At 31.6% G+C, this 23,851-nt stretch overlaps 2 protein-coding genes across 2 annotated transcripts; one reads left to right on the top strand and one right to left on the bottom strand.

Annotated features, from left to right (window-relative positions):
- Positions 1-1,118: 1,118 nt before the first annotated feature.
- Positions 1,119-7,967, top strand: LOC139481120 (fatty acid-binding protein, liver-like). The gene is made up of 4 exons (XM_071264227.1): positions 1,119-1,288; positions 2,821-2,996; positions 4,053-4,166; positions 6,584-7,967. The coding sequence occupies exons 1-4, from the start codon at positions 1,213-1,215 to the stop codon at positions 6,632-6,634; spliced, it is 417 nt and encodes a 138-aa protein (XP_071120328.1). The 5' UTR covers positions 1,119-1,212; the 3' UTR covers positions 6,635-7,967.
- A 1,731-nt stretch (positions 7,968-9,698) lies between these two features.
- LOC139483040 (kin of IRRE-like protein 3) lies at positions 9,699-20,983 on the bottom strand. Its single transcript, XM_071267066.1, has 9 exons — positions 20,836-20,983; positions 18,782-19,090; positions 16,408-16,710; positions 15,661-16,020; positions 14,904-15,020; positions 13,008-13,082; positions 12,611-12,629; positions 10,712-10,866; positions 9,699-10,077 (listed from the first exon to the last, which is right to left on the bottom strand). Exons 1-9 carry the CDS (start codon positions 20,981-20,983, stop codon positions 10,025-10,027), a joined length of 1,539 nt encoding a protein of 512 aa, XP_071123167.1. The 3' UTR covers positions 9,699-10,024.
- Positions 20,984-23,851: the final 2,868 nt, after the last annotated feature.

Genomic DNA, 23,851 nt, shown 5'->3' with positions numbered 1-23,851 from the left:
AATTGAGACATATTATCGTTTAAAAGCATTTATTAGTCAAAGTGTAAATATATTAAGAATTTATAACAGTTTTTTTTACTGTACGTTATAGAAAAAGAGTTAAAAATCGCATTACATCATAAATTTGATAAAACATTATACAATATAACAAGGTAAATCACATAGTTTCAACAATCAAAAGTGTTTAAAATAACTTTCCCTTTGAAATAATCTAGTCAGTTATTTGAATTGCTTTCGTGAAATGAAAATAGTTTTTAACTTAATTGGTTTTCTATACTAAAAGCAGAGAATTGTATATTATATTAAAATATTCAATTCCTTACTTAAAGCACGGAAAATTAAAAAAAAAATATCCAGCGCCTGCAACAAATTCACTGTAATGCTGGTGCAGAGAAACAGCCGTTTCTATAGAATAGGGTATTTTGCCGGCTTGGATAAATATATTTTAACCAGAGCCGGCTAAAAAGCAAATTTGCTATTTTGCCGGTGCCGACAAAGTAGCCACTACCATACCATATCCATATCAACCCCAGACACCAATATATACCTAAGATCTCGATCTTCTCGAGGGAATTTATTGACTGAGGGTTTATACGGTGTGTCGTTGATGAATTATGCTCTTTCGGAACTTAGACTTCACCTATCCATTTTACAAACATTTTTGTTAATTAGTCCTCAGGGATTCGGGCCCCTTCGTAGATTTCTGATCGAAATATCCGGAGCTAATTCAAGATTTCTAACAATTTACAGATCGTTTTGTTTTAAATGTATAGCTATCTCAAAACCTTCGCCATATTTTTTTGTGAAACTTATGATTGCTATCCTATGTTAAATGTCTATACCTGTTTAGTAGATTACTAAGGCCTATGACAAAATTGTTTTTTACTTGACGAAAGTTCTATGTTGAATTTTTAGCTCATCATGGTTCATTTTTTGTATTCTACATTTTGAAAGCAATTGGCATTTAATCGATATAACCGAGCTTATTAGGTGTAATATTCCATCCATGTCACTGTTGATATTTTATATACAAACAAAAAGATTATTAAACATGTGCAAACATGGGATTTTTATAATTTAGACATAGTATTATTGATTTTGATTGTACCTGAATTATTAAAGGTTTGAAATAAAAACGTATCAATCAAGATATGTGTTGAACTATCGGTTTATTTAATGAATTAAGCAGTATACGTCGACACAAAAAAAAACATGGCACAGTTTGTTGGAAAATGGAAAACTATCAATTCAACAAGGAAAAACTATGAGGAATACTGTTCAAGTTCAGGTAATTCTATTTTTTGCATGATATATTTATGTTGTAATGAATAGGCGACTATTGAACAAACGATGTTAAAGATCTGTTTATCCTTTCGGAGCACCTGATATCACGCCACTTTTTAATGTTGCTCGTGTTGCTCAGACTTTGGTTTTCAATGTTGTGGTTTGTGTATTATTGTTTGTCTCTTAAGTATTTGTTAAGCCATAGCTGTGTCAGTTTATTTTAAACTTATGTGTTTGAATTTGCCCTTGGTATCCTTTCCCTCTCTTTGAAGACAAGCAACTATGTTGATTTAGTTAAACATTGATGGTTATGCGTCAAGACGAAAGCATTTTTGATTATAATATTCCTCAGTTTTCTATGTGAATTAATTGCCGGCTCATGATGTAAACCCAAATCCAATCTAATTAAAATATTGATCTCTGATTACGTTATACTACATATGTAGTATAACGTTATCCATAAGCGGCATGTAACTAGCTAACGAATTAAATATTAACTAGAACATAAGCATGGATGTACTTAAATATAGGACAAAATGTGTAAGAATCTTATCGACGAAAGAAAACAAGCATTAACTCGCATATACTATGATACCTTGTACCAATAGATAAATGTAGCGGATATAACTTGTAGATATGACACGATCAATATCTCAACTACTACAGATAATAAAAGTCATTAAAATATACAAAGTATCCTTTATAAAATAGTTAATAATTTGTGTCTACCGTGCGACTTTTGTCGCAAAATTCAGAAATAGCGATCCTAAATTCCGTCGTCGTCGTTGTCGGTAGCAGCGGCGTCAAGAAATATTCACTCTGAACCGAGTCTGTGGTAAACGTTTTTTATACTTTAATAACTTTCTTAAGCTATCCTTGATTTACACTAATCCTATACAGAGACTTGTTTATAGTCATAAGGTAGAATTCAGAAGTACATTTTGTAAAATATCCGTATTTTACTCCTAAATTGACTTATTTTTTGTCTCTAAAAATAACATTCACTATGTGGTTTTTTTTCCAAATTTTAATAACTTTCTTAAAGTATTCTGGCACGATTTAATGAATTATATTTCCTGATCATGTCTTACATATTTGTTCTAAAACCGATGTTGTAACTTCTTCAGAAAAAATGGTGAATTCTAGGGTTTTGTCATTTGTTGTTGATTATCGCAAACGTTATTTGTTTATGCATTAATTTTAGGAATGATTCATCGTATCTCTAAATCTTAAAAGCTATTTTTTTTGCAAATACTTAATAGTTATCAAAGGTACCAGGATTATAATTTAGTACGGCAGACGCGCGTTTCGTCTACATAAGACTCATCAATGACGCTCATATCAAAATATTCATAAAGCCAAACAAGTTCAAAGTTGAAGAGCATTGAGGATCCAAAATTCCAAAAAGTTGTGCCAAATACGGTAATCTATGCCTGGGATAAGAAAATCCTTAGTTTTTCAAAAATTCAAAGTTTAATCAACATAAATCAGTATTTGATGATTATTCGCTACATGAGGTAATTTTGTTTTCTGAAGGTATTCCAAAAGATCTTATAGACAAGTACAGAGACGTAGTAACAGTTATGGACATGAAACAGGATGGAGACAAATGGTTAATCACATATGACACTGGTCTAGGGCCTCCACAGTCTTACACATTTATATTGGGACAAGAACTAGTAACAAAAGATTTTGAAGGCAAAGGTGTAAAGGTTAATATGTTAAAATTGCTTTATCGCTATTTTGTGCATTATTCCTTTGATCTTTTTGTGTGATGATTTTTCATATAATGCTACTCGCTTTGGAGGGAAAATTATCGCTAGATGAAATTAACATCTTCGTTATAGGTAAAATAGTGATAAACAGATTAGCATTGGTCATCTGAACTCGATTGCCTTTCTCGCTTTCGCCGTACCGGCTCATGCGAGAAAACCAATCTCTTTGAGATGATCAACGATAATCTATAAATATCCAGGTTTTTTTTACTTCATGCATAATTTGCCTTTGTGATATGAAATACAGTCTATAATAGCCAAAACTGTGCATGTTTAATCTCGAGAAAGGTTTATGACAACTCAATCCGTTTGTCAATTGATCAGTGGATGACAGAGAGTGCAAATACCTTATACTGCTTAGCTTATCGTAATAATATTGATTGATATTTGAGTTGGATAAACTAAAATGATGTATAGTATTATTACCAATGCAACAATTCTCCAGCAGAAACCAAATGACACAGAACCTAACATCTGTAGGTCATCATACGGCTTTCAACAATGACAAAACCCCATACCGCATAGTCAGCTACAAACGGCCCCATGCTGACAACTGTAAATCAGTTTAAATAACGGCCTGATTTATGAACCAAATAATGAACGTAAAAAAATCTTTTACATACAGCAACAAACAACAATAACTGAACTTGGGACAAGCACATATAGTGGAGGGGAAAAATAGTTTTCTGGCGCCAACACTCCTACCGAGAGTAGAAAAAAAACAGCTAATAAAAACACAGACCAGAAGTGGCAGGGTATTTATACATCCCCGTAACAAAAGCACATTAAGTACAGGTTTGAATGTAGTTGCAGTTTCTGAAAGCTTTTTCAAACCAATATTAACTGAAAAAAACTAACATGTATCGAAGACTTGAGTATCAGTACACCATACATGTGATTATGTGTATAACAATAACGGTATTTTGGTTTTTGTTAACAATATCAAAATTTATTTTCAACAGATGCAATTTGTTAAAACATCCATTTTTGCAGGCTACAGCAACTCTAAGTGAGGATGGCATATGGACTGACAAAACTAGTCATGAAATAATGGGATATAAAGAAACAATCACCACAAAACGAGTTGAAGGAAATAAAATGATTGCTGTACGTTTTTTTTTAATTATTAACACGTACCTTGAAGACAAAACCCAACTGCATAGCTATATGCGGTGTAAAATTCATTCGCAATTTGTTTGCTCTTTGTCTGCTATAAGTCTAAATATGAGTTTTTCTCATCACTTGGCGGTCTGTCTTCCGTCGTCGTCGTCCGTCGTGTTCATCCGTCGTCGTCGTCGTTAACCTTTTACATTTTGAACTTCTTCTAGAGGACCAGTGAATGAAATGAAACCAAACATGGCATGGATGTTCCTTATGAGGTGCTGACCAAGTGTTGTTAATTTGTAACCGATCCATTATCCAAGATGGCCGCCAGCGGGGGACTTAGTTTAACATAGGACCCTATGAGAAATGCATAAAAATGACGTCTTCTAGAGAACCACTGAATGGAATGAAACCAAACATGGCATACATGTTCCTTATGAGGTGCTGACCAATTGTTGTTACTTTGTAGCTGATCCATCATCCAAGATGGTCGCCAGCGGGGGGACTTAGTTTAACATAGGACCCTATGAGAAATGCATACAAATAACTTCTTCTAGAGAACCACTAAATGGGATGAAACCAAACATGGCATGAATGTTCCTTATGAGGTTCTGACCAAGTGTTGTTACTTTGTAGCTGATCCATCATCCAAGATGGCCGCCAGTGGGGGACTTAGTTTAACATAGGACCCTATGGGAAATGCATACAAATGACTTCTTCTAGAGAACCACTAAATGGAATGAAACCAAACATGGCATGAATGTTCCTTATGAGGTGTTGACCAAGTGTTGTTACTTTGTCGCCGATCCATCATCCAAGATGGCCCCCAGCGGGGGATTTAGTTTAACATAGGACCCTATGGGAAATTCATACAAATGACTTCTTTTAGAGAACCACTAAATGGAATGAAACCAAACATGGCATACATGTTCCTTATGAGGTGTTGACCAAGTGTTGTTACATTGTAGCCGATCCATCATCCAAGATGGCCACCAGCGGGGGACTTAGTTTAAGATAGGACCCTATGAGAAATGCATACATTACAAATGACTTCTTCTAGAGAACCACTGAATGGAATGAAACCAAACATGGCATGAATGTTCCTTATAAGGTTCTGACCAAGTGTTGTTACTTTGTAGCTGATCCATCATCCAAGATGGCCGCCAGTGAGGGACTTAGTTTAACATTGGACCTTATGGGAAATGCATACAAATGACTTCTTCTAGAGAACCACTAAATGGAACGAAACCAAACATGGCATGAATGTTCCTTCTGAGGTGCTGACCAAGTGTTGTTACTTTGTTTTCGATCCATCAGCCAAGATGTCTGCCAGCGGGGGGCTTAAGTTAACATAAGACCCTATGAGAAATGCATACAAAAGTCTTCTTCTAGAGAACCAGGGAATGGAATGAAATCAAATATAGCATGAATAGTCCTTTTCTTATGAGGTGCTTGCCAAGTGTTGTTAATTTGCAGCCAAATTTTATCTTTTTTTATATGATTTTAAAAACCCAAGTAGAGTCAGGTGAGCGATACAGGCTCTTGAGAGCCTTTAGTTTATTTACACTCCAAACATTTTATAATTGCCTTTCGCCATAAACACATATTGATATGATCAAATGATTTGTTTGTTTGAATGATGATACAAGATAAAGGAATAAAAAGATGTACATGTATGATTGCCAACGAGACAACAATCCAACAAAAACCAAATGACATAGATACAACAATAGATCATGTCATCATACGACCTTGAATGAGCACAACCCATACCACACGGTGATCTATATGATGACCAACATAAACAAATGTAAATCACATCCAATTAGAAAACAAAGGGTTGGAGTTATGTACAAAACAATAAAATGAAAATGAAATATGATAGGCAGCATTCAAATGACAATTACAGCATTACAGGCGACTGAAAAACAACATATGTTCGTGTAATTATGCTGGTTATAATCAAACGAGTCAAAACCCCAAAACACAAACTTACAATAAAAGCCTAGATAGAAGTCACCATACTTCTATGGCAGGCTCAAAGTTTAATATATAGTAATTTATATAAACTCACACTGTGCCCTTTTATTGTTAATTTGACGTTCTTACAAAAACAAATCATACAGCAGCCAGAACAGCAGTGCAAAAACAAAACACGATTTTAACCAGTATCCAAAGAAAAACCATGCACATTTTAAAAAGCAATATTGCTGGTATTGTATTTACCTTTTCAATAATCTCTTGCTTCTCAGTTTGTTTTGAAATAGGAATGTTATGAAAATGTATCAAGTGCGCGCTTTATTTTAGTCCTTAATGCTTATGCCATTTAATGAGTGTTTTTCACTTAATGCCTATGCCAATTTATGATTGTTTTTCATTGAATGCTTAATTCATTTTATGAATGTTTTTCATTTTTTTAGTCAACAACTTGTGGGGGAGTGACTATGACCTATGAACTTGAGAAACAGTGATAATCTGCAATACAACAGTAGTGCCAAAGCTTTAGAAACATGCTTCTCGTTTTATTTAATTTCTATGTATAGTTGCTTACACGGATGAAAGAAGAAACGACAAACAAATGTTTAACACAGCTTAGTTTCCCACTAGATGTAACTTATATATTCCTGTTTGCTTCGTCGACGGAAAAAAATAATAAATGTTGTCAACATCAGCTTTATTTAAAAATAAAATGGACGACTATAACCGTATTGTAATGTCTTATGCTGTATTCACAAACAATTACAACAACGTAATGGAAATGTTTTGCTCAAGATTATTGCACTACAAACTTTGAAAGAGAACTATAATAATAGCTACTCGTGCCTTCGTTCATTGACCTCTCGTTAACATTTTCCTTTCAGCGTTTAACAAATAACATTTTAAATTTATTACTATAATTTTGTTTTAAATAATGATTTTTGAAAACCTTAAATCCTAATTACTTTTACTTGTTTTGTTGTTGCTTAATCACATGCAATGTTCATGTAATAATATCCACGACAAATATATTCTCACATTGTTTATATGTACTACATTTAAATTGCCAACCTTATTTTTATCAGAGTATAATTGAGACTTAGTTTTATCTATATTTAAATGTACTTGAATTTAAAAAGGTCTAAGACCGTAACGATCACGATACGTTTTTAACTCTCAGACGGTTTATTTAATGAACTAAGCAGTAGACGTCGAGACAGAAAATAACCATTGAACAGTTTGTTGAGAAATGGAAAACTATCAATTCAGCAAATCAAACTAGTTATGTTTTTTAAATCTACATGACAGACTGATGTTTGGCTATTCAACAAGCGAATTATTTAAGATACACAACCTAAGAGAAGAGATAAAAACTCATGGTTTATACACCAGAACAAAACAAAATAATGATCATATAAGCTAATGCCGACTTTTCTCCCCAGATTTTTTGGTTGCCGTCTTATTTACATATAGGCGTATTATATTTTATTCATGAGAGTGTATTTATATTTTACCAGTTAATACGTATAGATATACTAGAATATTCATTGATATATAAAATGTGTATGATCTTATCGACAAAGGAAAAAAAGAAAGAAAAACTCGCATACACAGAATTACCTTGGACCCTGTGATAAAAGAAATAGATTTTACCAAGATATGTTATTAACAATATATTCACGACAACAGTTGATAAAAGGTTACAAGAACATACTAAGTGGTGTTGGTTAGTGATCTTTAAAAACATCTCATTTTTTTTGGCAAAATATGTATATGTTAATATGCTCTCGTACAAATACAGTTTATTTTGCAACAAGAAGGCATAAATTGAATTGTTTTATATTGTTATTTTTGGGCCCTTTATAGCTGACTATGCGGTAGGGGCCTTTTGTTGAAGGCCGCACGGTGACCTATAGTTGTTAACTTCTGTGTCATTTTGGTCTCTTGTGGAGAGTTGTCTCATTGGCACTCATACCATATCTTCTTTTTTTTATATATATAAAGCAAACATAGATATATCAAATTAGCGTATCACATGTAACGTTTCTTGCTAATATAGATATTCCTTTTTGTGTACTTCGACCCCACCATAATCCTGAATTCACTGCTGCTGTATTTTTGGTTGCTCTCTCTGTTCCTGATTGATTGTTAGTTTTTAATGCATATTTCAGCACTTTTGGCTAATTCATGGCAGTCATTTTTTTTTATTGAGGGAGTCAAATGTTTTAATTTTTTTTTACCTAAACGCTTAAAGCTATTTTTTTTTATATATTTGTTTGAGACATAAAATCCTAGGGGAAGTGAATACTTTAAAACCCTTTAAGTCTCATAATGCTAGGAATTATAGGTACATGTAATTAATTGACACGCCATTTAACAATATTTGGTTATATCATCTGGTGTGGCTTGGTAGTTATACAGTGCACCATTATGACTTGTGATTGTGATATGGTAATTTTAACGCACCCGTAGGAGCGGAGTGAACATTGAGTGTTATCCTTGTCCGTCTGTATGTCCAAAATTAATTTCCGTTATCTAAATATAGTTTTTGCACAAGACAAATGTTATGAAACTGATGCACAATGCTTCTTGCAAAACAACAACCCCCTCCAAAAAAAAATCAAATCTGAATTTGTGTAATATCTCTTTTATGTTTCAGAGGTATGCCGCTTTAAAAAGGGAAACGTTGCTAAATGTTTTTCGTTTCCGTTCCCTTACTTTCGTTTGCCCATAATTTTAAGGAACGTTAACACAATGAATAGGTGAAGATGGCGTTAGGCGAGACAAAACTAATCATTAAATAATGTGTTGGAAAGATACAATCACTGCAAAAAGATTTGAAGGAAATAAAATGATTGTTGGACGTTTTTTTTTAATTTATCTAAACATATTTGGAAAAACAAAACCCTATTTGCTTAGAATTCATAATCGTTTTTTTTCGCTATTGATTATAAATAATCCTATACATATTTGATATCATATATTTGTATTGTTTTTAATGTGTAATTTGCATTCTAAAGTCAAAAGTATGTCACCTTCTCCATATTCTCCGATTGATTTATATAGAAAACACTGTTTTTTTCAATACATTGTCAACAACGATTTTGACAATATTTTTGATGCCAAACACAAAGGTGTACAGTTCTTTCATTATTGCTTTGAAATATGTAATGACATGTTGAATCTTCGATGGATTTTTATGAAATATGCATGTTATTTGATGATACGAATTAAAAGATGATATGTGACATATACGTGTTTTAAAACGTGTGGCTGTGTAGCGGTACGTTGGTAGGAAGTATCCGATATTTGCTTTAGTCGGACTATCGTTGAAGTAATAGAAGCTTCATTGTGTGTTCAACCGGACATAACGACATGTACTTGCAATTTGATCAAATATATATTTGAAAATAATGTTTTTTTGTTCATATGCAGTCGTTTGAATTATTGTGAACGATAGTAAGAAGTACTCAAAACTGTACGTTGGTCAGATCAACAAAATAACTTTTTTTGTTTCTTAATAAGTTTATTCTAATCTTTATATTACAGTAAAAAGTAAAATAAAAAAATTAATTGAGAAACATCAAATATCAACACTGATACATTCTCTCTTTTATAATTGTTGACAGGAACACATACACATACATTCTGTAATCGAGACAACCTAATAATTTCTATTATTACTAAAAACATATATAACAAACTAAATCTTCACCTTCACTGAAAACATTCTGTAATAAAAATTCAAAATAATAATTTTTCGATATTTCTAAAAGCCTATACTGTATAACAAACTAAATCTTCACAGATATAATTTTATCTTTCTAGATAAAACATACTAATATATCAGGTCTCGATCTTTCGATGTACATTGGTTTAATGCATCACAGAACATTTAAGTAGTATCCACCTTGATTAACATATTCACCATGTGATTCTAAAACAAAAAAGGTAAAGTAATAATCCGTTGCTGACACACTACTTGTTATAGTATATGTTCCGTCATAAAAACACACTAGTTAAGATAAACTGAAAATATACCATTTTCGAATCAAACTAACCGTCATCTTAATCAAATAAAAAGTGTTTATGTCAGGATTATATATGTAATGTTTGATTTATGAAATCACGTTCAAATCTTATCTCATTAGATTTTAGTTGCATCCAAAGTAACCATTAAGCATTGCTATGTTGTATGGTCGGGTAAACCTGGTTTTAGACTAGCTAAACCTCTGGGTTATATATAAAATATTTAGATAAATCGGGGTTATTATTGCTTTCTAGACATCATTCTGATATTTTCTTTTATGTTTGTGTCTGTGTTCTAGAAGATAATTTGATTAAAATTCATCTGTAATTTTCACATATACTTTTTTGTGTTCTGATTGGATATATTTATTTATTGTAGTTTTCGATCATTATCCACGTTATACATCACCACAAATAGCAGATAGGGTATGACATAATGAAATTGCAATACAAAACGTTCTTATATTCTGATCTTGCCAATTTTTATATAATAACATTTTGACAATGTTTTTGAATTTGATTAGTTTTACCAATCAACATACCATCGATGTTTAATTTAGATTTTGCTCCTCCCATTTTTGTTACACTGTTGATCCCATTTTGCATGACCGCTGATTTGTCATTTTTCAGAGAGTCATATGTTGTATGTTGATCCTGACAATCAGCTCTTAAATTCAAATCTTCGTATTTAGGCTCCCTTAAATGATAATTTTCAAAATGCTTTCATTGTTTTATTACAAACCGTTAAGCAACAAACAATATATACAATGTATGTAGGACTCAAATATACGGTAGGTTCTAAATCTATGGCAGATTCCTAATCTATGGTAAATGTGACGTCATGCCATCCCAAATATATGGAAAGTTTTGTAATTTCCTAATCCATGGCGGATTTTTGTTGTTTCAAAATCTTTAGCAAATTTTGTGAACTTAGAAAATAATGAAGTACATATACGACCAAAGACTTGTCTTTAACAAGTGGAAACATTTGTGAAATAATGTAAAACATGCCGTAATTGTCAACAAAATACAGACTTTAAGATTAATGCCCCGTAAAAAAAAACATTTTCCAATCTGGTCATGGTAACTGCTTGAACCATTTAAAAAACGAACTATTAAGTACCAAAACAAACAAGAAAAAAAATTAACGGTTTGAATTTTCACTTAATTTTTATTTCATCGCTAGTACATCTTTTTTATTTGATGACGATTTAAATGAGAGCTAGCTATATATCATGTCTATAAACATTTGTGAAATAAAGATTCCATAATGGTAAACCGAATCGTGATGGGGATAATTTTTTTTTCCGTAAACGATAAATTCGTATATCTTAAAACAGATTTCAAGATTGAAATGATGCGTCCCGTAAAAATATACTTTTTTCGATCTATGCATTGCACCTGTTTAACCATTTATTAAACTAAATAGTAAGACCCTTAACAAACAAGAAGGCAGTTTTTTTTAAAATACGAATAAAACTGAACAGTTTGAATTTTCACATAATGTTATTTCATCGTCAATACTTTTTTTTATTTGATGATGATTTAAATCAAATTGGTATCCGGAAATTTAATCTTTCATTTTTGCCAGCCGTAAAATATTTTTTATAACTAATTTTCTAAAATATTCGTTACTGAAAACAGCGGTGTCCTTATTCATTGCGGGTTTCGGCCGATACAGAACATTTTGTCCCTTTTTTTGGATTAAAGGTCACTTTCAACTATCCGCAAAATGTTGTTGGGGAAAATACCTTCATCTGGGATGGTGTTTAAATCTATGGGTTCCGCCATAGTAAGCGGCGGCGACGACGATGTAATATGGCCTTATTTAATTGTGAGGTTATGAATACAATCTGCCATAGATTTGATTAGTTTGATGTTTGTTACGTCACATTTGCCATAGATTAGGAATCTGCCATAGATTTGGAAACCGCCATATATTTGAGTCCTACATATATTGAGGGGTTTTGTAATTTTTACAATTTGTATTATTTTCCCACTTTGAAATATTTAGAACGGTAAAAAATAAACTCCACTATTAAGGCCAATTATATATTTATTACTTGATTTTCAATATTATTTCTTTTTTTTTGTCTGAATATGATCTTATATTGTTTTGTTTATCTCTTTCGCCTTTGGTTTTTTTTTTAATAAAAAAAGTAAAAAACAAAAAATGATGAAATCAAAGTAAAATTCAAAACATCAAGTCTCTTTAAAAATGACAAACAAAAAGCTCAAACACATCAAACGAATTGAAAACAACTGTCATATAAATGCAAGATTCTTATGGAAATAATCTCTTTGCTTTGAATTTACTACTATTTATCTACCATCCTCTTATTTATAGTTGTTTCTTTGTATCTTTAAAAGGAAATACGTTTGACTCGTTGGTACTTTCAAAGAATTTTTAATTTATAGAAAAATAGATCTAGATTTCATACCTGTTTTCTCTGGTAGCAACTGAAATGTAAAAGAACTAGTTAATTCGATATAATGCAAACATACAAAGCAATGTTAACCATTGTTGACTGTTTGATAAATGTAAGATAAAAACACCTTTCATTTAAAAAATGGACACTACAGATAATTGTAATATTTATTTTTTTCTTATTTCGAAGTAGATTTGCTTTGGTACGGAACGATAGCAGAAACATAAAAAATAATGAAGGATTTGTAACATTAACATTATCCTTAAAACAATTATTAGAAAGAATTTTCATTACTATCATTATCATGATTGTGATTCATGCATTTAATTGTTTTAGAATGTTTTATTATGTTTTTATTTTTATTACATTAAGGTTAATGTGGTAGCTAGAAAAAAAACAATACACTTACATTCTTGATTCTGATAAAAATGAATATCACTCTCTGTTTTTGTTTTAGAATCAGGTTTCTTTTCGAGTTTGCATCCTACAAATCAGAAATATAAAATACAAAAATATCTGTATGCAATTCGTGTATAGGAGTGATGTATTATAAAATATATTTTCTATTCAGCATTGCTTTAGCATTTTTTTTTTTATTACTATCATCATCATGATTGAAATTCATGCATCTAATTGTTTGAGAATATTTCTGTTATCAAATACGAATTTTCTATTCAGCATTGCTTTTGCGATTTTTTTATTTTTATTATTATCATTATCATCATTGTAGTTCATGCATTTAATTGTTTTAGAATATTGTTGATCAAATACGAATTTTCTATTCAGCATTGCTTTTGCGATTTTTTTATTTTTATTATTATCATTATCATCATTGTAGTTCATGCATTTAATTGTTTTAGAATATTGTTGATCAAATACGAATTTTCTATTCAGCATTGCTTTTGCGATTTTTTTATTTTTATTATTATCATTATCATCATTGTAGTTCATGCATTTAATTGTTTTAGAATATTGTTGATCAAATACGAATTTTCTATTCAGCATTGCTTTAGCGATTTTTTTATTTTTATTATTATCATTATCATCATTGTAGTTCATGCATTTAATTGTTTTAGAATATTGTTGATCAAATACGAATTTTCTATTTAGCATTGCTTTTGCGATTTTTTTATTTTTATTATTATCATTATCATCATTGTAGTTCATGCGTTTAATGGTTTTAGAATATTTTTGATCAAATACGAATTGTCTATTCAGCATTGCTTTTGCGAATGTTTATTACTATCATTATCATGATTGTGATTCATGCATTTAAGAGGGTGTCCATGGAAAAACCAGGCAGTTGATTGCACATGACATATTTTGTGTTCAATTCTTTTTCATCTATTTCATATCACAAATTCATTCTTTCTCAAAGTTGATTTTTATTTTTTTATTAACTGCAACAAATAAAGAGAAAAAAAAATGCATAGACAGCACTGAAAATCCTTGAAAAGGGGAGATAACTCTTCATTTTGTACTAAATTTTGTTGCATTGTTAGCGAACTTTAAAATCATTTTCTGAGCCATCCACTGTTGATTCAAAATATCTTTGACATATATAACCTTTGTATGAAATAAACATTGCATTGGAACCAAAAATGCAGTTGGAAAAACATTATGTGGTGCCATCCATATCATAAGATTTACCTGATATTTTACTTGGACAGCCTCTTAATTGTTTTAGAATATTTTTGTTATCAAATACAATGATTACCAGAGTGTATATCATCTCGTGTTTTATATTACGTTCTTCAAGTACTACGAAGTGAGTTCTGATTATTATAACGACGTTTAATATGCTTGGGCTTATCCATCTCTTGTTAAATATATAGTTTTATATGACTTGAAGGTAATTCGTTTAAGTTAACATCACATATCTTTGTCAAAAAAAGGAGATAACAATGATTAGAAAACAGAATAAATCCATAAAGTCGTAATCGAGAAACCAGTATTGGCTGATAAATGTCATCTCAAGGGAACAAACAGACAGGACGCGATTTGTCTGACTTAAGATATTGTAATATATTATGTAAGTATATACCTGGTTTATGGTAATTAATAATAAAAAAATTACACGAAAACGTTGTGATTTGTTAACACATCTATAATAATGGGAATTCAACCAATGACGTCACTTTATTTCTTATTGTGGGTTACATGAATGAACAATACAATTAATCATAGACTTTCAAAATAATAAGTATAATTTCAAAATAGGTAACAGAAGAAACTGGTTTTTTAATGTCATTTCAAGTAATTGTATGTGATGTCAGAAATAGTGTGTTGAAAAAAGTTATCATACCTCTTTTCCTTATTGCGATAATGATAACTGCTCCGACAATTACCAATGCTATACCCCCAATACTGCTACCAACAACAGCAGGAATGCTACTATCTTGATTTATATTCAAATCTGAAGCTATAGCAATGAGATAAAATTAAAAGGAATAATAACGATAAATATCAAAGGATTTCAGTTCGTAAAACCTGTTATAGTTTTACAAATATATTTGCATAACTCCGATCACCTGCGATCATTTATAGTATATATAAGTGTTATTGTTGCACAGTATGATTGTTTTTTAAGACATTTGTTTGTCGTTTTGTTGTTGTTTTACGTTTATTTGCCTAAAGCTTGGCATTGCTATTTTTCTCCCAACTGAGAGTTTGGATATGCCTTTGCTGTCACCCGACTCTCATTTATGTATTCGGCTCAAAGGATATAAATTCAACGATAAATGTTTATTCAATTTGGGCAGCATTCAGATTGATTCGATGACCATATTAATAATTTAATAGATTCACGACTGAAAAAAGTTTAGATAAAACATATATGAATCGACTGTACGTTTAAAAGGTTTGTATCTTTGGTATTCGGACCTTACATTTCAACAATGCTAGAACAAAGGATGCAATTGAAATAAAGATGAATTGACGGAATAATAATCATGTCAATGAAACAGCAATACAACGATATACAAGCTTAGAAGATACGTGTCTTATACATAAAATGAAAAAACGACCGACATTTAAACACAAGTAAGAAATATTTCACTTACTCCCTAAATGTTCTAGGGTAACTACATATTCAGCTGGACTTCCAACGTTGTTTTCTAATTGAACTGTGTAAGTAGTGAAATCATCAGTTGTTAAATTATTGACTTTGAGAGTCAAAATAAATCCATCGAGATCAACTTCTGTGTCGTAAAAATACCCTTTCACAATCACGGCTGTTTCGGACAAACTGTACTTTTGGGAATGAATAATCTGGAGTTCTTTATTTATTCCACGATACCATGTTACTGAATCGTACTTGGGAATACTATACACTTTGGCCGTTAACTCTACTGCTCTTCCAATTTCACCATGCATAGTTGATTTGTTAACACCTTTGATGCTCGACATAAAAACAGGTTGTGCTAGAAATAATTATATTCGTGTTATTACTTTTTAAAAAGGATAAATCGAAATTTGCAAATTCAAGACGAACGTCACAATGCACTACACAGAAACGTAATTTAATATGCTCAGAAAAATAATACTACACTTTTAAAACTAAAAATTATATAAACCATATTACAACAACCGTCTGTTCCTAAAGACTAGTAAATTGTTTATCCCCTTTCTCTTAATATTCTTTTTTTATGGTTGAGCATTACTTATAACGGAAAACGTAAAAAAAAGTCGGAAGTCACTGACAATATGATATACAAAAGCAATAGTAGAATAGATGTATGCAATTTCATATTACATACATTGTCAACTGCCATCTTAATAAAATAATACCCATTATATTAATTTCCTACCATTTATAGTGACAAAACCATATCCAGTCTGCTCAATGGTTCCATTTTTATCTTGTATTCCGTTTCCTGCTTTGCAAACATATATTCCGTTGTCCTGATAACTATCATCACTGTCAGAGAGCGGTAACTCCAGTTCGCCATTTCTATTACCTTTCATTTCTCTTATTAGTTTTCCATTTGCTGAAGTATGCTTCCACTGGTAGTATGTGTATATGGAAGGGTTACCAGAAGCAATGCAAGAAATTACTCTTAAATTCTCCAGTTGGTTGAAGGTCATATTGTTGACATATATTTTTGGAGCATCTATTCAAGGAAAAGGTAGAGAGAGGTTAACATCTCAAACAATATTTTGACGCTTTATCAACTCATGTACATGTAAAAATAAAAAGATGCGGTATGCATGAGACAACTCTCTATCAGAGACTAATTATATAAATGACGGGTAAGATAAGAACATTAGAACACCACGTGCCTTTTTCAATGAACAAACCCATATACTGCACAGTAAACTTCAAAAAGGCACGATTTGATAAATCTTAACAAATTCAAAAGAGAAATCTACTAGCCTTATTAATGTAAAAAAAACCAACCATTAACGACAAACAAATATAATATGGAGCCACAAACGATAATCACTAAATGACTCGACTTGTTTCCTGTAATTAGTTAATACTTCAGCTTTATCATGTACATCTTTTGAATATTCATTTTATTAAATTTACTGTTTGCAAAAGTATAAATTACTCTAAATTATAGGGATTTTCTGGTAACTTAACAGAAAACCCTTGCCGTTTTTGGCACAACCTTTTTGATCTTTTGGTCCTCGATGCTGTTCAACTTTGTACTCGTTTCGGCTTTCAAACTTTTGTATCTGTGCGTCACACATAGGTCTTGTGTGGACAAAATACACTTCTGGCGTATTTAAATTTTGAACTTGTTGCCTTTTGTTGGCTGTTGTTCGTGTGATTCTTTGTCAATTGTGTTCTCCAATTTATTTATATTGTAGTCCTGTGTTGTCATTTTGATGTTATATTTCACATGGCCATAAAAGTGCGAGGTTTGGCATGCCACAAAACCAGGTTCAACCCACCATTTTTTCCTTTAAAAATGCCCTGTACCAAGTCAGAAATATGGTCATTGTTTATTATAGTTCGTTTCTGTGTGTATTACATTATAACGTTGTGTCGTTTGTTTTCTCTTATTTTTGAGTGTAAATTCACATTGCGATAAGACGTGTCACGGTACTTGTCTATCCCAAATTCATGTATTTGGTTTTGATGTTATATATATATGTTATATTTGTTATTCTCGTAGGAATTTATTCTATGTGTGTTACATTTTAGTGTTGTGTCGTTGTTCTCCTCTTGTATTTGATGCGTTTCCCTCGGTTTTGGTTTGTTATCCCGATTTTGTTTTTTGTCCATGGATTTATGAGTTTTGAACAGCGGTATACTACTGTTGCCTTTATTTAGGCGAAGACTTGGGAATTCATCAGCAAACCTATGGTGTACATCGCTATTGTTTTTATTATTTCGTAATGTTCGATAATAGGGTTTGCGTTATATTTTAACACTTGTCTATGTTTTCAAGTTGTGATAGTTATTTAGTGTCGCTTCGTTATTTGTGTAAATAGGTTTCGTCTGGCGCAAATACAAAATTCTATACTGGCTTCTATGATGAGTTTTTCTTTTTAATTAACGTATATCCATAGTCCTCGCTTAATGAGTACAATTACTCAAAATAGAATGTTAATACAAATTAAATGTTTACCACCAACTAGTACATTCTCCCATTTATTGTTTTAACAATGCTCTCAATATGTCCAGTGCATATACAGAATCTTAATTAGAATCAAGATGTTGTTTGTCGGGTGATGCCCAAGGTTTTTCCTTTCAGTTTAATCTTATATCAAAGGTTGTAACTTATAATCTCAATCTCTCACGTTTTAGTATTGTAAAATATGGCCAAAAGAAATACTTTGTTGCAACCATTTATTGTTCAGGTTTCAAAGGTAACAGTGAAAGTGCAGGATATTTCGTTTTATGGTATTCCTTATTTTGTTGAAAGATGGAAAAATTGTTCAAAACAATTATGAGGTTAACATCCACGAGCAATGCTTGGCCGTAGACTGATTTGATTTTTCAGTTGAGTACGTGCTTGCCTCTTGCCTTAAATATATTTTGGCTTTTAAACTTTCAATCTAGAGTTTTGATAAAAAAAATCATTCCGGAACCAAGTATTTTTAATATGCAAAAGAATCTACATTTGTTTGTATGATTGACATAATTATTTTAATAATATTTTATAAAAGAGCCACACATATATACTTTTAAATAAAATACATTTGAAACACGTATACTTCTTTCAAACTCACATTGAACTTGTATCCATTGGCTATCTGAAATACCGATAGGATCTGCTTCATTGCTTGCTATGCATGTAATCGACTGACCATTATTTTGTCTGACCACTGTGTACGTCAGTACTGATGTTATTGTCCACGTGTCTGTAGTAACCTCATATGCAAATGTCTGAGTTGAGTAAAAAGTTATATTTTTATTCCCTATGAACCAATTAAATAAAGCAGCAGGACGACTTCCAGTACTTGTGCACGATATTTTCAGTGATTCAGTCTCCTTTAAAATCACAGGATCACGATCAAATACAGGTGCAAGAGGTTTAACTGAATAAGAAATAAGACAGTGTAATGCATAATTTTTTAAAATTTGTAAATTTTCACTAACATTTTCCACTGAAAATACTGGGCCAAGTTCATTATAGATGATAGCAAGAATGTATAGTAAAGTAAGATCTACAAACACATCACCATCACCAAAACACAATTTTGTCATGAATCCATCTGTGTCCTTTGTTTAATATTCACATAGACCAAGGTAAGCGACACAGGCTCTTTAGAGCCTCTAGTTTTTTTAAATTATAATATTTGAACAAAACTCATGGAGCTGTGATTTTTGTTCCGGAACTTATTTCACATTTAGTTAAAAAAGATAGTTCCGGAACAAATTTTATAGTGCTGGAACATATTTTCTGTGATATAAGTTTCGGTGGAACATATTTCCTATGAGATTTGTTCCAGCGGAACAAATGTCATGCTGGAACTAATTTTTTGTTACACATATACCAATTTGAAAAAAAAATGATATTCAACTACGAATTCATATACTCGTAACCGAACACAAATTATGTAACAGTCGTGCTTACTTCAAAAAATTCCGTGACAAGCTACGGAAACACTAGCACTTGTTTACTTTATTAACAGGGATAAAGTGTACAGTAAGTCTTTTGTTAAATGCTAGTTTCACATTTGACAAAAGAAGTAAATCTGTGTGTATTGACAATATCACCATTCCCAGTGGGTTTTGTTTTTGTTTTTTCCCCTTTTTTTAGTTTTTTTTCTATAAATGACACAACCTATTTGTTAAGTATAGAGCCTAATACAATGAAAAACGTTATTTAATACTACATTGCATAGTAATAAGAAATATAGAAAGTTATAATTAGTTTGAATATATTTCGAAGCGTATCAAACAATACACAATAATTGTCCAGATTTCGACCACTAAAAAGAATGCTGTTTTAATAACCAATAAACTCTTTAATGTTATGCTATATGATCTATCTAGAGATCAAAGTAAACATTTTGTTATATATTCATATATTTATATGTGTGTCATTCAGCTATATATGATTTTACGGGATTGTACATGGGATGTCCGGGAAATGCCCTATTGTTTTACACTCTCTCTTTTATTAAATGTCGTAACGTTGGACATGTTTTTATTCTGAGCTAGTCACAACCCCAAAACTAAAGTTAAAAGACGAGGCCCTTCTTGTCACAATGTGTTAGAGAATTCAAGGAATTTACTACAATGAAAAATAACAATAAAACATTTGAAAACCATTAGCAGTCTGACAATTTCAAGACTATATATACAATATTTTTTTAAATTTCTGGCAAATAAATTATATAATTCTCCATAAATAGAAAGGGCAGATGACAAACCTCAAGTGGAAAATTCAGCTAATAAAGAAGGTAATTAAACAATGATTAGATTTACAGACATATCTGGACTACAGAGATTAAAACAATTGTATAAATGCACATGCTATTACTTACAAGAGGTCCTTAATTGGGTACATGTGAAAAAATGGGTTCTATCAGTATTATATGGAAGTCAGCAGTCTGTAAATAAAAATACTCATAAAAATTCATTTTTTACTGCATATGTGAAATAGCGTTATCAGTGGTGAGCCAAGGTGATTTGAATGTATACTTACGACTGAGGTAAATGTATGCTTCTGTTAATAGCGATTGGTTCAAATCGCTGCTATTTGCAACACACTCTACTGTAGCGTTGTCAAAATATCTGGGTATCGTCTTTATTGTATGCACAACAGATTGGTTACCTTGTGCGACCTCTTTATTTCGTACTTTGATTGTAAGAAAAGGGGGAGGTCGATCTCCTTTTGCTTCACACTGGATGTGAAAGTCTTTTCCGTCTACTCCTTTCAATCTATTGTTAGTTGTTTTGTTCAAAAGTTCAAGGTTGTCCATTTTTCCTATGGATATAAACATTATCAAAAAGAGTAAATTGATTTTTTTTTAAATGTTTTAAATGTAGACAATCAACAAAAAAAATCAATGTTTTGATGTTGTATTCTGAGGTTCAAATATCTGTTTCAAGACAAAATTGCAATAGGATCATCATACTTGTTCATTTGTCTGTTCACTCCGGTAAAAAAGGCAAAAAATTAGTACACAGTTGAAGCGTTCAGGACCGAAAATATGAAAACATTGTGCCAAATACGGCTAGATGGTAATCTATGTCTGGGATAAGAAAATCCTTAGTATTTTTAATAATTCATACTTTTGCAAACAGTTAATTTCGATGCCACTGCTGGTGGACTTTTCGTCCCCGAGGTTATCACCAGCCCAGTAGTCAACACTTCGGTGTTTACATGAATATCAATAATGTGGTCATTTTTATAAATTTCCTCTTTACAAAACTTTGAATTTTCCCAAAAACTAAGGATTTTCTTATCCCAGGCATAGATTACCTAACCGTATTTGGAACAACTTTTTGGATTTTTGAATCCTCAATGCTCTTCAACTTTGTACGTGTTTGGCTTTATAAATATTTTGATATGAGCGTCACTGATGAGTCTTATGTAGACGAAACGCGCGTCTGGCGTACTAAATTATAATCCTGGTACCTTTGATAACTATTTACACCACTGGATCGATGCCACTGCTGGTGGACGTTTCGTCCCCGAGGGTATCACCAGCTCAGTAGTCAACACTTCGGTGTAGACATGAATATCAATAATGTGGTCATTTTTATAAATTTCCTCTTTACAAAGCTTTGAATTTTTCCAAAAACTGCGGATTTTCTTATCCCAGGCATAGATTTCCTAACCGTATCTGGCACAACTTTTTGGAATTTTGGATCCTCAATGCTCTTCAACTTATTACGTGTTTGGCTTTATAAATATTTTGATATGAGCGTCACTAATGAGTCTTATGTAGACGAAACGCGCGTCTGGCGTACTAAATTATAATCCTGGTACCTTTGATAACTATTTACACCACTGGATCGATGCCACTGCTGGTGGACGTTTCGTCCCCGAGGGTATCACCAGCTCAGTAGTCAACACTTCGGTGTAGACATGAATATCAATAATGTGGTCATTTTTATAAATTTCCTCTTTACAAAACTTTGAATTTTTCCAAAAACTAAGGATTTTCTTATCCCAGGCATAGATTTCCTAACCGTATTTGGCACAACTTTTTGGATTTTTGAATCCTCAATGCTCTTCAACTTTGTACGTGTTTGGCTTTATAAATATTTTGATATGAGCGTCACTGATGAGTCTTATGTAGACGAAACGCGCGTCTGGCGTACTAAATTATAATCCTGGTACCTTTGATAACTATTAGCAATTGAAGTTGTCAGTAATTGAGTTGTTTTACATCTGTTCAACTAATTTTATAAATACTTTCAATATTGGATCACTTACAAAATATCTAATTTCCGTTTTTATTTTCAATGGCGTTCAACTATATGTATCATAGAGAAAACACAGGAAAGGGGAATAAGGAAACGTTATATTCAAATTTATGATTACAAAAAAACAACAACTACAGAACTGGAGTCAACTACAAAACAATTTTCGAATACAAAACAGAAAAAAGTGCTTAAAGTTCAACTAATTTATCTTAGAATAGTTTGGCATCTGATACAGACCATTATTACATAGCGTCCAATTTCGAATTATGAACTTATCGGTTTTGCTATGAGAACACTTACGGAACAATTTGTTTACTGTTCTTCTGATATCTTTTGGTTCTTTTGTAACACAAAAAATACCTTACTGCAGCAGAATTTAAAATATACCAAATCTGCAGATCGGAAATCTGACAACACATCTCAGAAAATACATCTGACCTTTGGTTGTGTGTACGTAACTTAGTAGTAAAAGACGTTAACTTCACCTTTTTTTGATAAAATTAAAAGATAATGTTTTTACAGATTGTAACACGAGGAATACAACATATTCTTTCATTTGCATATCATGTGGGTGATAGAGTCGTCCTATTAATGATAAGGAGATAGTGTAATTAAAAACGAGACGGTTTCCCGCTTAAAAATCAGGAATTCAAACAATTAACATCGGCATAAGCTAAAGTAGTAACGAACAGATCAGCGTGTACCATTATACACTGTACTCACGTATTATATATAAAGTGTAAATGACTTCTTCCTCCTGTCTTTTGTCTTTGCATAAATATACACCTTCGTCAATCTTTGTTACATTGCGTATTTCTAAATAGTAAACTCTAATAAAATCATCAAAATACTCAACTTTAACTTTTAATCGCGTGTATAAGTCTTCTGGCAGTGTTTCATTTATTCGTGTATGCAGACTTAGCTGAAGTATTGAGCCATTTACTTGACGAATCCATTGCAAACTCTTTTGTCCAGATTGCAATGTACATTTTAATGTCACTGTAGACATGTTTTTGGTGTAAATAGTCGTTCCTGACAGTGTATCTGAAATAGGCAGAAGGCAAAGGAAATTAGTTGGAAATCCAACTTTCTATAGAGATACAGACAAATACAATATTTACAGGATTTAAAAAAAATATATCTAAAATTAGTTTAAAATGTAGATTTGAACATGCTTTTTTTATAAATGAATAACAAAAAGTGTTGCTGATCATGCATAGTCGTACAACATTTTCTCAATTTAAAATTTATAAAGTATTAAAAATGATTTTTTAGATAAAATATAAGATAGGGTCTAACGTAGTACTTAAAAAAGTATAAAATTGTTATCTTGAAACCTGTATAAAATGAGAGTTTTACTATCATTCCTTTATAAATTGTTTACTATAAGATTTATCTCTACTTATATGACATCA

The sequence above is a fragment of the Mytilus edulis genome, chromosome 7, assembly GCF_963676685.1.
Source record: "Mytilus edulis chromosome 7, xbMytEdul2.2, whole genome shotgun sequence".
Classification (NCBI taxonomy): Eukaryota; Metazoa; Mollusca; class Bivalvia; order Mytilida; family Mytilidae; genus Mytilus; species Mytilus edulis.
This window is presented reverse-complemented; position numbering and strand designations above follow the sequence as displayed.